This window comes from Lissotriton vulgaris, unplaced genomic scaffold (assembly GCF_964263255.1).
Source record: "Lissotriton vulgaris unplaced genomic scaffold, aLisVul1.2 SCAFFOLD_3532, whole genome shotgun sequence".
Lineage (NCBI taxonomy): Eukaryota > Metazoa > Chordata > Amphibia > Caudata > Salamandridae > Lissotriton > Lissotriton vulgaris.
This window is the reverse complement of record NW_028248847.1, coordinates 101,405-115,133: the sequence shown is the minus strand read 5'-3', so window position 1 is coordinate 115,133 and position 13,729 is coordinate 101,405. Positions and strand designations below refer to the sequence as shown.

Here is a 13,729-nt window from a genome sequence, read left to right as displayed (position 1 = left end):
CTGCTTATCTATGATCTATGTCAATGTATGCTGTAAGGATATTCACATCTGTACCACATTATTAGTACCAGAACCTATCCAAATATGTTGCTCAAATTACAGGCTGTAGTAGTGACCAAACAAATGAAAACTATGGCTATTTGATGGGAGAATAAATTAAGGGTTGGCATGTAGTACTATAGATTACAGCTTCAACAACAGTTTGCACGGCACTAAAGCATCCTCCCCCTGTTAGCAAGAGAGTTGTCTCCTTTACTAAGATTGCATCCTGCAAAACAATGTAAAAGAGAAAGGTATTCTCTCCTGCAAAATGCTGTATGAGCAAAACAATACTTAAAAGATAGTGCCTATACAGCCATCTCACAAGAATGCACTCTGCAAAAGGAGAAGGACAGAACACCAATAAGGGCATGCTTTAATAACTTTTATAAGCTATCTACCAGCCTTCATTTGCTCTGTAAGAAATTGGGTCTTAGTTGGGGGTGAAAACAATTATCAAGCAACAACCACAATCTTTGTCAGGGTAAACCTCAAAAGTCACTAAATTAACCTGTGCTTAACCCTCTGTAGCTTTGCACAAATTCAGTCTCATTTAACTTATAGGCACCGAGTAAAGTATGTATGCAGCATACAAAAAATTACTAAAGTGAAAACACAACACAAGTTAAATCCTACAACGATTTGGAAATATAGAGAAAAATAATTAAATCCAATTAGTGTAACTGGAGTTAAAAACGCTAAACCATTTTAGTGAGAAACTGCCTTAAAAGATCAAAACGCTTACTGTAGGTATCTGGTCCCACAAGACTGGAGCAAAGTCACAAGTTCAGGCTGACCGCAACGGAGCACAAGTTGGATACAAGAGGTGGATTGGGACCGGTGTTGGCTTCCCTTTTTACAGAAAAAATCAGTAGAAGGTAGAGTTCAGCGGGGCAAGGCAGCAAGCTGTGGCAGAGGTGGAGTTGTCATGTCCCAGGAATGGCGGAAGAAGTATCAGTGAAGCCGTTGACAATGGCAGGAAAATATTCAGAGCAGAAGAAGCTAAATTTCCTGGCCTAGGAGGCTGTTGTCATCAATGGGATGCCCATTGCTGTTGAGCTGGTAAAAAGTTTTACCTTCGGACTTAGACATCTTTTTGGAAGTCAAAAACTTTCAGCGGGATGAGGCTATAGCTGATTAGGTGTCCACAAGACCGGATACCGGACCGCAGATTTGGTGCTGCGGAGAAGAACGTGTCAGGAACTACTGTTGAGTGAGGCTAACCGCCGAAGTACCTGGGGCGAATCGGCTGGCATGTATGTCCCAGTCCTTTGTTGGTATTTCTGGCTCTTTTCAGTGAAACGTTTTCCAAACCCTAAGTTTAGTGTTAGGTAGTATCAGCACTCCTAAAGCCAAGGACTCACTCCAGCACAGACCAGGTGCAGGGTTCAATGTCTCTGGTGCTAGTTCTGATCCAGTAACTCCCATAGGAGGTTAGCCACCTAGCCTTTGCAGTCACTCAGGTAGTCTGGAGTTCAAGCAACAAGGCAAGGATCTTGCAGCAGGATAGTCCTCTGGGAAGCAAGGCATACATCAAGCAGGACGGCAGTCCTCCGGGGAACAAAGCAGCATGACAGTCATCTGGGGGTCAGGATAGTCCCTCCAAAGTCTTCCTCAGGTCCAGGAGAGCATAGAAGAAATGTTCTGAGGGTCCAGTATTTATAGCTAGTTCCAGCCTTTGAAGTGGACATATATTCTAGGCTAGTCCTGTATCTCGTGAGGAAAGTTCCTTCGTTCCCCTGTCAAGGTTCCAAGAAGTCAGGGTGACAAAAGGTGAATTCCAGGTTCCTTTGTGTGTGTGTTGGAGGCAGCCTATTGAAATGTATATGGGGGAAGGAACAGCTCCAACCAAGCCACCTTGGCAAGATGGCCTGCCAACATCTAGTCGAATTTTTATTTAATTGTAAGGGGGAATACACAAAGCCTAACAGATAAGCTATTCACTAAGCATGGGCGAATTTTGCGAATCTGGCGTTAGCGAATTTTACGAATTTGCGAACTCGCAATTCGCAAAATCCGCGAATTCTCGCGAATTTGCGGATTTCTTTTTTTTGTGTGTTCGCAAGGATTTTTGCCAGTTCACGAGGGTTTTTTACCAGTTCGCAATTGCGAACTTACATGTCGGCTCGCAACGGTCGCGATTATGTTGTTTCTACGTCTGGTTCATCATCACAGGTTCCCAGCACCCTCTGTTTCACCCCTGCCACCTTCTGTTTCACCCATGCCACCCTCTGGTACATCAATGCCATCCTCTGGTTCATCATCACTGTAGATTATGGGGGGAAAAATCAAGCACACCTGCTCTGCTTCAACTGACATGAATTAATTTGGGGTTGATTTATTAATGTGTCACTGTTTTAAAATTCCAGTCTGGCACCTGCTTCCTTATCTGTAATTTGCTTTCTGTTGCAGTGCAATTTTGTTTTCCAGGACCTTTGTGGCCTACTTGTAGCTATTCTATGAGCCTGCTGTGAGGGTCAGAGCAGGGTCATACAATTGTTGCAACTAGCAACTGAACTCTGGAGGGGCCCGGTCAGGAAGCACTACAGGGAATGGTTACTAATGATGAGTTTGAACTTTTGCACCTGCTGAATGCTTTCACTTTTGCAAAACTCATTTTTCTGCAGAACAGCATTACAGCAACTGTAATGCCCCAAACAAGCTTATTTGTGAAAGTTGATTTCTAATCCAAAAGTGATCCAAAGAAAGTCAAAAGGCCTCAGGACTTCTTGTGCAGAATGGCAATTTTTGTAATTTCGCGAGTGCGAGATTGTTGCTGCCCGCCGCACCTACATGTTCGCAATTGCGAACTTACACCGCACCCCGCAAAATTGTATCACCAAGAAAAAAAAATCCGCTGCGTGCGAATTTGCGGATTTTCGGTAAATTCGCGAGCGTTCGCGGATTGCGAATTTACCGAAAATCCGCAAAATCCGCGAGCGTAACGGATTTTCCGCCCATGCTTCCTATTCACAGTCATATCACCCAGTAGGTAAAACACCTTCACTCCACCATTTTCACTCTGCATACATTCACTCCTCATACCATTACAACGCAAGTACCATTACTCCGTAATACTTTCAAAACGTATACCATTACATCTTATATGCTTTTACCACGCATGCTTTTACAACGAAATTCGTTGTAAAAGCATGAATGGTAAAAGTATATGTTTTTAATATTTAAGTTTAAGGTAAGTATATGGTTTTAGTTTGGGGGTGTTGGGGTATATGTTTTAGGGGTTCAGGGGTATTGTAAGGGTTGGTTTGGTTTATGTGGTGCACAGTGTATTTTAGTGTATGTTATTTTTAGATTACAGGGTTGTTTTTGGGGGTGCTTGGGTATTTTTAGGGTTAAGGGGTACGTTTAAGTTTTGGGGTGTAGGGGGTTTTATTAGGGTTCAGGGTGGGTTATGGGATTCAGGGGTATTTTTAGGGTTTAGGGATAGGTTTGGGTTTTGGAGTACAGGGGTATTTTAGGGTTCAGGGCTAGGTTTTGGGTTTTGGGGTACAGGGGTAATTTAGGGTTTATGGGTAGGTTTGGGTTTTGGGGCACAGGGGTTTTTTTAGGGTTCAGGGCTAGGTTTGGGTTTTGGGGTACAGGGGTATTTTTAGGGTTCAGGGCTAGGTTTGGGTTTTGGGGTACAGGTGTAATTTAGGGTTTATGGGTAGGTTTGGGTTTTTGGGTACAGGGTTATTTTTAGGGTTCAGGGATAGGTTTGGGTTTTGGGATACGGGGGTATTTTTAGGGTTTAGGGATAGGTTTGGGTTTTGGGGTACAGGGGTATTTTTAGAGTTTAGGGATATGTTTGGGTTTTGGGGAACAGGGGTAATTTAGGGTTATGGGTAAGTTTGGGTTTTGGGGTACAGGGGTATTTTTAGGGTTCAGGGCTAGGTTTGGGTTTTGCGGTACAGGGTTTTTTAGGGTTTAGGGCTAGGTTTGGGTTTTGGGGTACAGGGGTAATTTGAGGTTTATGGGTAGGTTTGGGTTTTGGGGTACAGGGGTATTTTTAGGGTTCAGGGCTAGGTTTGGGTTTTGGGGTACAGGGGTATTTTTAGGGTTTAGGGATAGGTTTGGGTTTTGGGGTACAGGGGTATTTTAGGGGTCAGGGCTAGGTTTTGGGTTTTGGGGTACAGGGGTAATTTAGGGCTAGGTTTGGGGTTTTGGGGTACAGGGGTAATTTAGGGTTCAGGGCTAGGTTTGGGTTTTGGGTACAGGGGTATTTTTAGGGTTTAGAGCTAGGTTTGGGTTTTGGGGTACAGGGGTATTTTTAGGGTTCAGGGGTATGTTTGGGTTTTGGGGTAGAGGGGTATTTTTAGGGTTCAGGGGTATGTTTGGTTTTTGAGGTACAGGGGTATTTTTAGGGTTCAGGGCTAGGTTTGGGTTTTGGGGTACAGGGGTATTTTTAGGGTTCAGGGCTAGGTTTTGGGGTACAGGGGTATTTCTAGGGTCAGGATGGGTTAGTGTTTAAGGGTGCTGGGGTATTTTAAGGAGTAATGGTGGGTTAGGATTTTGGGGTGCTGGGGTATTTTAAGGGAGCAGGGTGCAATTAGTTTTTAGGGTGAAAAGAGTAATTTTCAAAAATATTATATATATTTATTTAAAAAATATTTGTAAAAAAATATAAATGTAAAATATATATATATATATATATATATATATATATATATATATATATATATATATATATATATATATATATCACAACACAAGGTTGAGCCCTCTGTGGGAAACAGCAACACAGTCGGAAATTTGAATCCATTTCATTCAGGATCATATGCAGCATGAGACGCACTCCGGCACAGGCATCTCTCCTGTTCCTTGCCAAACCATTTTCAGGATCGTCCTCCCTTTATCAATGGCAGCTGTTCACTTGAAGAATCTGACGTGCACTTTCATACTCAAGAGCCTGCCCATGTGGGCGTGTTCAAACGGAATTATGGTTCTCGTAGTGCTTTATGATAATACCTCAGGTGAGTAGGTTCTGCGTGGCAGCAAAGTTAATATTCAAAGTTTTAAAACCCATGTGGGCTGATGCGTTGTGGCGTTGCGCATCCTGCTGTGTATTGTCATCTGGTCACAGGACTCCGACCTCCCGTGGAGAGGACACAGGTTTGTGCCATCACGGGTCCGCCCTGGAGCGGCATACTTCATTCCCGCGGCTGGACTCCAGCCGCAAAACATCACAACACAAGGTTGAGCCCTCTGTGGGAAACAGCAACACAGTCGGAAATTTGAATCCATTTCATTCAGGATCAGATGCAGCATGAGACGTACTCCAGAACAGGCATCTCTCCTGTTCCTTGCCAAACCGGTTTCGGGATCGTCCGCCCTTTATCAATGGCAGCTGTTCACTTGAAGAACCTGACGTGCACTTTCATACTCAAGAGCCTGCCCATGTGGGCGTGTCCAAACGGAATTATGGTTCTCGTAGTGCTTTATGATAAAACCTCAGGTGAGTAGGTTCTGCGTTCTGCGTCCTGCGATACCGAAACCGGTTTGGCAAGGAACAGGAGAGATGCCTGTGCCGGAGTGCGTCTCATGCTGCATCTGATCCTGAATGAAATGGATTCAAATTTCCGACTGTGTTGCTGTCAGGCTGAAACGCATTGGTTAGACTGGGCACTGAAATAAACCTGTAAAAAGAAGTTGCTGTGTGCGGCGTCCTTTGTACAAAAAAAATATATATATATATGTATATATACTATGGGAACACCATCTGCTGAATAAATCACCAACTTGCACAAAATCTTGGGTTCGAGTCCGTTTTTGCAGCTGTTTGAAAAGCTCTGCGCTCCATCGGATCATTCCATGTATATATTTATATGTATGTATATATATATATATATATATATATATATATATATATATATATATATATATATATATGTGTGTGTGGTAAGTACATTTACTAAGTTTACCCGCATATAAATTCACCACACAAGGCTTTGCGTTGTAAAGGCATGCGTGGTAAAGGTATATGCGAGGTAAAAGTTTGTGGAGTGATAGTATAGCGGAGTAATGGCTCCGCGTTGTAATAAATGCGGAGTCATGGTATGCGGGATTTTGGATTGCGGGATTTAGTCATGTATTCGACTCAGTACCCTTCTAGGGGGCAGCAAATGGTTAGGCCAAAAAAGCTAACTTTCTAAAAGTAGCTTTTTCATAAATGTGACTTCAAATCTGACCTTACCATTAAAGAAGATTTTAAATTAAAATTAATGTGAGTCCAAACATGGCATTTCTACCTGTTCCCAATCAATGGTGAGCACTTAATAAATGTAACATGGTAACCCTAAGTTATCCTATGGGAGCGGCAGTCCTTAAAGTAGAGAAAAACAAATGTAGGAGTTTTTCACTACTAGGACTTGAAAAAAAAAAGCACATGTCCTACTTTTTCGATACATTGCACCCTGCCCTACGGGCTATTTAGAGCCAACCTTAGGGTGACTTATATGTATTACAAAGCAGGGTTTGAGCTTGGTAAGAGTTTATTTGGCAGGTCAAACACTTTAAAACTACCCATCAGGCAGCAAAGGCAGTACTGAGACATGTTTTAAATGGCTGTAGTGGGTGGCTCAATGAGTGCTAAAGGCCGAATAGTAGTATTTAATTTTGGGGGTGGGTGGAATGCTCTATGCCGCCGGCAGGATATTTCCCACCCAAGTTGCTCAAACATGGAGTTCAGCCAAATTCTGCCAATCACTGCGTGGCGGGATTATTCTCCCAAAAGACCTTCGGGTATATGAGCTCGCCAGTGAGATTAAGATTGGGGGACCCCAGCACACTTTTTTAACACGGGCGGTCGCCGGCATTTGTGGCCAGCCGAGGTCAGGGTACTGCTGCCTGAGTAGATTTGATGTCACTCAAGTAGATTTTTTACTCAAACAGCAGCAAAATTAACTCAAATGGCTGGGCGCTCTTGCATTATGCATGGTGCCGTTTGCGCTGCTATTTAGCGGCGCTCGTACTACTGCCGCTAAATTGCAGCATGATCAGTGATTGTTGCATATTTTCCACCAATTGGCGGAACTCTGCGGAATCCCAGTGAGTGTTTTTGTGTCCCTGATGAATTTCACGGAGCTCCGTCCAACCCTATTTAATTTGCAGACCCTGGGTATATGTAGTACAATATAGTAGGAATTTATAATAAGTACATTAAATGTGGCAAACAAGTGTAGGCCACCTTTGCCATGTTTTAGAGAGAGAGCTCAAGCACTTAAGCACTGCTTAGCAGTGGTAAAGTGCACAGAATCCTAATGTCAACAAACACAATTTAGAAAAACAGGAGGGGTGAAGGCAAAAGGTTTTGAGGTGACCCTGCAGAGAGTGCCAAGTCAAACATGCTCAACCCTTGCAGCTTCTTGGCTTTGTGGCCAAAAGACTGTATGTAAAACATTTAAACTACACTTGTTGTTTATCCTTTCCTCTCGATATGTTAGACAGGTCGGGTTCTACCCCTTTATCTTCAGAGTTTGAAGGCAACAACTCAGTGCTAATACCCACTTTTCCATCACTCAATCAGGAAACTACATAGTTCAACGCAGTTAAGTGCAGACATCAATCAGATTCTGAGGCCTGACAAAAAGGAGTAGAACATTTTACAACATAATTAGCATTCTGATCAGTGGAGAGGTATGTACTCCTGTTGCTTGGTTGCTGAAAGTTTACTTAGCTGGTATTTACTACAAATATATGGATTATGTATGTAGTGCAAGCTGATTGGAAGACTGTGCAATGGCATGCTAGGGACTGAAGTGTCCCCAAAGTTGGCAGGATATTAATGATCATCTTTTTCATGCAATATAAGCCTTATCTTTTAGAAACACACATGTTGGCTGGCTAGAAGATATGTCAATACTTCATGCAGAGCCTTCAGGAGAATCAATCATGGGCATATTTGAATGCTTAACATTTTAAAGACAGAGACTCCTGTATTGTGCACTATGATTATTTCATATATTTAAAAAAAAAGTAAATTCGAAGTTAAAGCTCTAGTCTAAGGGGTTTGTTGGGATCACACAGGCAGCGTGCAGTTTTAAAAGTTCTGGACCTGATAAAGGTACCTATACTGGACAACTTATGCGAATGGTAGCCCAATCCCTTGACTTGTGTATTTTTCCCAACATTAATGGGCTTCCAGTGATGTAGTGAGTTGGAACATGAGCATGCTTTTTTCTTTATCAAATACAATTAATTAAGGACTATGCTCATTTCAGATGAGACCTTTGGCACCACGGCATGCATTAAGTAAAATTTAAACATCAGAGAAGTTCTGCTTCGGGAAACTTATTTTACAGAATTCTCTTCCATTTGGCTGGCAGTAGAGTATGATATTCAAGAATTGGAAGGTTACTGGTCACCTTTATACTACTAACAGATCAACACAAGAATTTACAGATCATCGCAGACCTGTCTGCCCTCATATTGTAGGGCTACAGAATCCAAAAAAGGGAACAAGGTGGGAATGATGTTGTTGTCCCTGAAGATATATTAATGCAGGTTTTGCTGCTCTGAACTCACAATTGAAATCACAGACCTCACCATTTGGTTTCACTTGGTTGGGAGAAACCAAAACATGGACATCTTTCAAGCACATTTCTGTGGTGAAAACTCTAATGCTAACACCAAATGTCCTACCTGGGGCAGACGTACTTCCAGAAACATTGGATTTTGCTGGGAAATAAAAGAAAAGAACAATCCGTAAGTGCGCAAGATGGATCATGCATGCTACACAGCAGTGAATGATTTGTATCGGTTACCTGTTGTTGATCCTGGGATGGCATCTGCAAGAAGAGAAAATGCAGAATTAGCACACAAGGTGACTGAACCATAGATAAATTGGGTCATGTGGTTTGAACCTTTCACCTCTAGGGGCACAGTTCCATTCCTGCATCTGTTAGTGAATACTCTGCGTAAATAAGTGTGGTTAGTGATATCAGCCTGCTTTGGAGGCCCACCATTATGGACGGCGGGGCTCCACTGCATCACAATTTTGCAAAGCATGATGAGGGACTTAATACGTGCTACATGCGTACCCACCTGACAGGCTGAGCCAAGCTTTGCTGGGTTGAAGATTTCAGAGACATGAGGGCGTGACCTCATCAGTAATTCATTTTGTAGCAGATAATTTATGTTTAACTATGTTTACATTTACCAGAGGTAATGTAGGCCTGAATTTTTAAAAGGCTACTGTGTTTTGCCATCTCGCTTTGTGACATATGAACATTTTATTTCTGGGTGAAGCTGGAGTTCTAACAAATAAATATGATGATCTGTTTTCTTTCTTTCACGTGTGAAGAAATGTTTTCTTTTCTTTGTGATAATCAAGGTTTCTTTTGATGAACAGCTAATTCAGAAAACACCTGCAGGGTACAAACTTGCTGGTGTACCTCATCTAGATACAAATAATTTCAGTTTGAAGGAAGCAGAAAGAGGGTTGTATTGTGGAAGGTCCTGAGATCCTAACAAGCATAAGATTGGCGCATGAAAACACTGTGAAGGTGTATCAAATGTTAGAGTTGTGTATTTTCTGCTAGTGCAAAGAAGATTGGACTAACTGTATGAATTGGACTGATTTTCAATGCATCTTGGAAGAGGGACGAGTAGTAGATCTCATACTCTACTGTTAATCATCACTGTGCATACTAGGGAATGTGCTGCAGGCCCTACATTCAACCGGTAGTTGGCAGGTTACCCCCACAACATACTGCCTTTAGATATGTGAAGTAGGTATTGACTGCAGAGTCTGACCTATGGAATAACACAGTACCCTGTTCCCATATAGCCATTACCATTTTAATGGAGGTTGTCCAGTCAGACTCTGTTCCCAAATGGCCGTTGGCCAGGCACTGCGCCACAACTTCAAAGACATCTGACACTTGTTGTGCATGACCTTGAGCCATGCAAAGAGGGTTTGGGCCACAGAGCCTGGCCCTCTGTCCAGCTCCCACACTGTCCTTGGAATTATGTTTTGCACAGGGGGGTGGGCTATGGAGCCATTGAGCTAGCAAGGCCTACAATCCAAGCAGCGTGGGTGTGCAACTTGTCGCTGCATAAAATCTTCAGCCTTGTGCAGCTTGTTGGGTTGCAGGACCTAGTCTACAGCTAGTCCATGCCCACAATCCACAAATTACCATTTTTTTATTTTTTACATTTTTGGGTACTTTTGTATGCTTCTTACTGATGAACTTTAAAAGAAATGCTTTATTTTTTATTAAACTTTGGTTAAAAATCGTTCTGACATTTTTTATATGGACCTTTATTGCCAAGGAGATCCCTTTTTTGTTTATCTCTTCCAAACAGATGATTTTATTACACCAGTAACAGAACATGGACAAAACTCTTGTTGATCACAAACTGACTCCAGCAGAGGTCTGTAAGCCTCTGGCAGGTCCAGAGCAGGTGTAGTGCAGCAAGTCAGCTGGACAGTTTTTAGGGAGGTCTCTGAAGATTTTTTTTATATCACTGTGGCTGTGAACAGGAGGTCAGTCAGTGGACCCTGGGAGTCACTTCAGGAAGCAGGACAATCCTTCTTCTGTAGTATCCACATGTCCAGTAGTGAGCTGAAAAGTTGGTGTGAGGGTCCAATATTTATACCTGCTGCCAGCTTTGAAGTTGGATAAACTTCTAACTTTCTCCCACATCTAGGTCTGGAATTTCCTTCATCCCTGCCCTGGTCCCACGATGTCTGAGATTACAAAGGGCTAGAGTGAAGTGTGTGTTCTAAGGCACCTCCTTTAAAGTGCAAGTGTGGAAAATGACAGCTCCGCTCCTCCCATCATTTCAGGATGACCACCCAATCCCTGTATATGATACTGTCTGGGAGGAATACACTAAGGCCAACTGCCAATTATGACTAGTCATGTGATCCAGGATACATGTTTCAGGCACCAAATGGTTACGAGAAGGAAATGCCAACTTTCTAAATGTCAAATAATAATAAAGGCTGACAAGGAGATTATTCAAACCCTGACTCATTAAATATAAATAGATTATTTCAACAATATATGTATACATAAAAAATATCTCTTAGTATGGAACATCAAAGTGATAAAGAAAATAATTCAACACTCAAATGCATACAAAAAAACCCTAATGTTTTTACTTAAGGTCAAACCAAAAATACAAACAAAAATAATGGGTTCCAACAGACTAATGACCCAAAAGTGTCCCATCAATTCTATAGATAGGGCCAAAGGTACTGTTGATCCACTCTTACAAGAAGGCAGTTAGTAAGGGACCGAATCTGTTGATAAAAAATGAGTTGTGTGTTGACAAAAATCGAATGGGTTTCAAAGAAGCAAGTAGTGGACAGACATTGACGTTTCGGTCTCTTATATGGTTAATATGCAAGACCATTCTTAGGCCAATGCTTAGCAATAAAATACCCCTTAGATTTTACAGTTTAGTACCATCTTTCTTTGAAACCTGCAGAAAAATGCACATGATAATAATAATTGGATTTATTTTAAATTTGAGTTCACCACAATACTTGGTGTTACAGTATGAAAAATTATGACTTTACTTTATTGAATGTTCTAACCAATTAGAACACAAAATGTGGTCCAGTGCCTCTAGTCCTGAGTACCGATATAAATGGCCTTTTAATCCAGTAGTAACTACTATGTGCATTTTCCTGAAGGTTTCAAAGAAAGATGACTCTAAACTGTGAATTTGTGTATGTGTTGGAGGCAGCCTTTTGAAGTGTATGTTAGGTATTGAACAGAAAAGCTATTGTTATGTTATGTTATGTTACTTTAGTTTGTATAGCGCCAACTCACCCACAGGTCTCAAGACGGTTTAGACCAAGGAAAACACAACAATTCTACCAGCCAGAAGGGGAATAAAATAACATGTAGTTAAATGGGGCCAAGGGCTTCCCTAAACAAAATTGTTTTCAGCTGCCTTCTGAAATGTAGAAGATTGGCCTCTTTACGAAGAAGGTCTGGCAGCTTGTTCCACAGCTGTGGAATCTGTATGGAAAAGGATCTTCCGCCCTTTGTTGTCATTTTAAAATGAGGGCAGGCCAGCAACTGAGAATCAGAGGATCTGAGCGATCGTTTAGGGTTATAGAGCATCAAACGATCCTTTATATAGACAGGTGCTTGTCCATATATTGCTTTATGTGCTATACACAAGCTCTTGAACTCCACCCTCTGTTTCACAGGAAGCCAGTGAAGCTTGAGCAATAAGGGGGAGGCATGAGTTCTTCTGGGAAGCTTGAAAATTAAACGCACCGCGTCGTTCATGACAACCTGCAATCTATTGATCAGATTATTTGGCAGGCCTAAGTAGAGGACGTTACCATAGTCCAGTCATGATATAATTGTGGCTGAGACCACCGTGCGAAGCATAGACTGGGAGAGAAGAGGAACTAGCTTACGCAGCTGCCTAATTAGGCCAATGCAGGTTCCAACTACCGAAGAAATCTGGGCAGACATTGACAGTTCACGGTCAATTTTTATGCCAAGACTTTTAACATTTGCTGCTGGTGTTGGAGTGGGACCAAGTTCTTGCGGCCAGTACAGATCACCCCAAGGTGATGTACCAGTGGACACCACCAAAACTTCCGTCTTTTCGGGGTTAATTTTCAATAGGTTGGCAGTCATCCAACTGACTGTGTACCTGAGGACCTCTTGCACATGGGCCTGAGCCACAGTAGAGTTCTCAATACTAAATAACAACTGAGTGTCATCTGCGTAGTTAAACACTCGACAACCCATATGCACTAAGGACTCAATCAAAGGTTGTAGGTAAAGATTAAAAAGTAGTGGGGATAGTGCCGAGCCCTGCGGGACTCCGCACTCCACCATACCTACATCGGAGAGACCATCTCCCTGCTGAATCCTCTGTCGCCTCCCTGATAGGAAGGATTCTAACCACTTGTATGCTGCGCCCTTTATTCCAAATCTGGCCAATCTGTCCAAGAGCAGGTCATGGCTGACAGTATCAAATGTCGCTGACAGATCTAAAAGTATCAGGGCACTTGGTTTCCTACTGTCAGCCATGCCTCTAAGCTCATCCAGCACCAAGAGCAACACTAACTTGGTGCTGTGATGTGCCCAAAACCTGCCTGACGTCCATGGAGGAGGTTGTGAGACTCCAGAAAAGAAGAGAGATCTTGCAGCACATGTTGTTCCAAAATTTTGGATACAAATGGTAATTGGGAGATCGGTCGGTAGTTTTTTAGATTAGCTGAGTCCGCTTCCGTTTTTTTTATCAGAGGTCTAACCCGAGCCTCCTTAAGACTAGATGGAAGATTGCCCTTCGACAATGACATATTGAGAAAGGAGACAATATGATTTTCCAGGATAGGACGCGCCACCCGGAAGACCCTGGGGGGACAGGGGTCAGCTGGTGACCCTGATTTGATGCTATTCATCAGTTGCTCAAGCTTTGTGGAATCGATCTCGGGAAAGCTTGAGATGATACAGTCTTGAGGAATTTCAGCATTCTGCGATGGGATAAACCCACTTACTGTGTTGTTTTTGATCTCAGAGAGAATAATTTCCACTTTCTCTAAAAAATACTGTTGGAAAGTGTTACAGTCGATCTTTGTATCAGTATTGACCTTTTTTTTGTCACTTCTGTCAAGATGTTAAAAGTTTCTTTCTGAACATTATGCGCCTGCTTTATACGGGTGTCAAAGTATTCTGCTTTAGCTGCCAGAATCAGTTTGATGAGAATG

General features: G+C 42.3%; 1 protein-coding gene across 1 annotated transcript in view; it reads right to left on the bottom strand.

Annotated features, from left to right (window-relative positions):
• LOC147663797 (scavenger receptor cysteine-rich domain-containing group B protein-like) overlaps window positions 1-13,729 on the bottom strand; it is a gene marked incomplete at its 3' end in the record, with an annotated part of 206,849 nt that overhangs the window by 99,908 nt on the left and 93,212 nt on the right. The window contains exon 13 of the mRNA XM_086950198.1: window positions 8,680-8,715. Coding sequence (XP_086806324.1) covers window positions 8,680-8,715 — 36 coding nt within the window. The remainder of the gene's footprint in view (window positions 1-8,679; window positions 8,716-13,729) is intronic.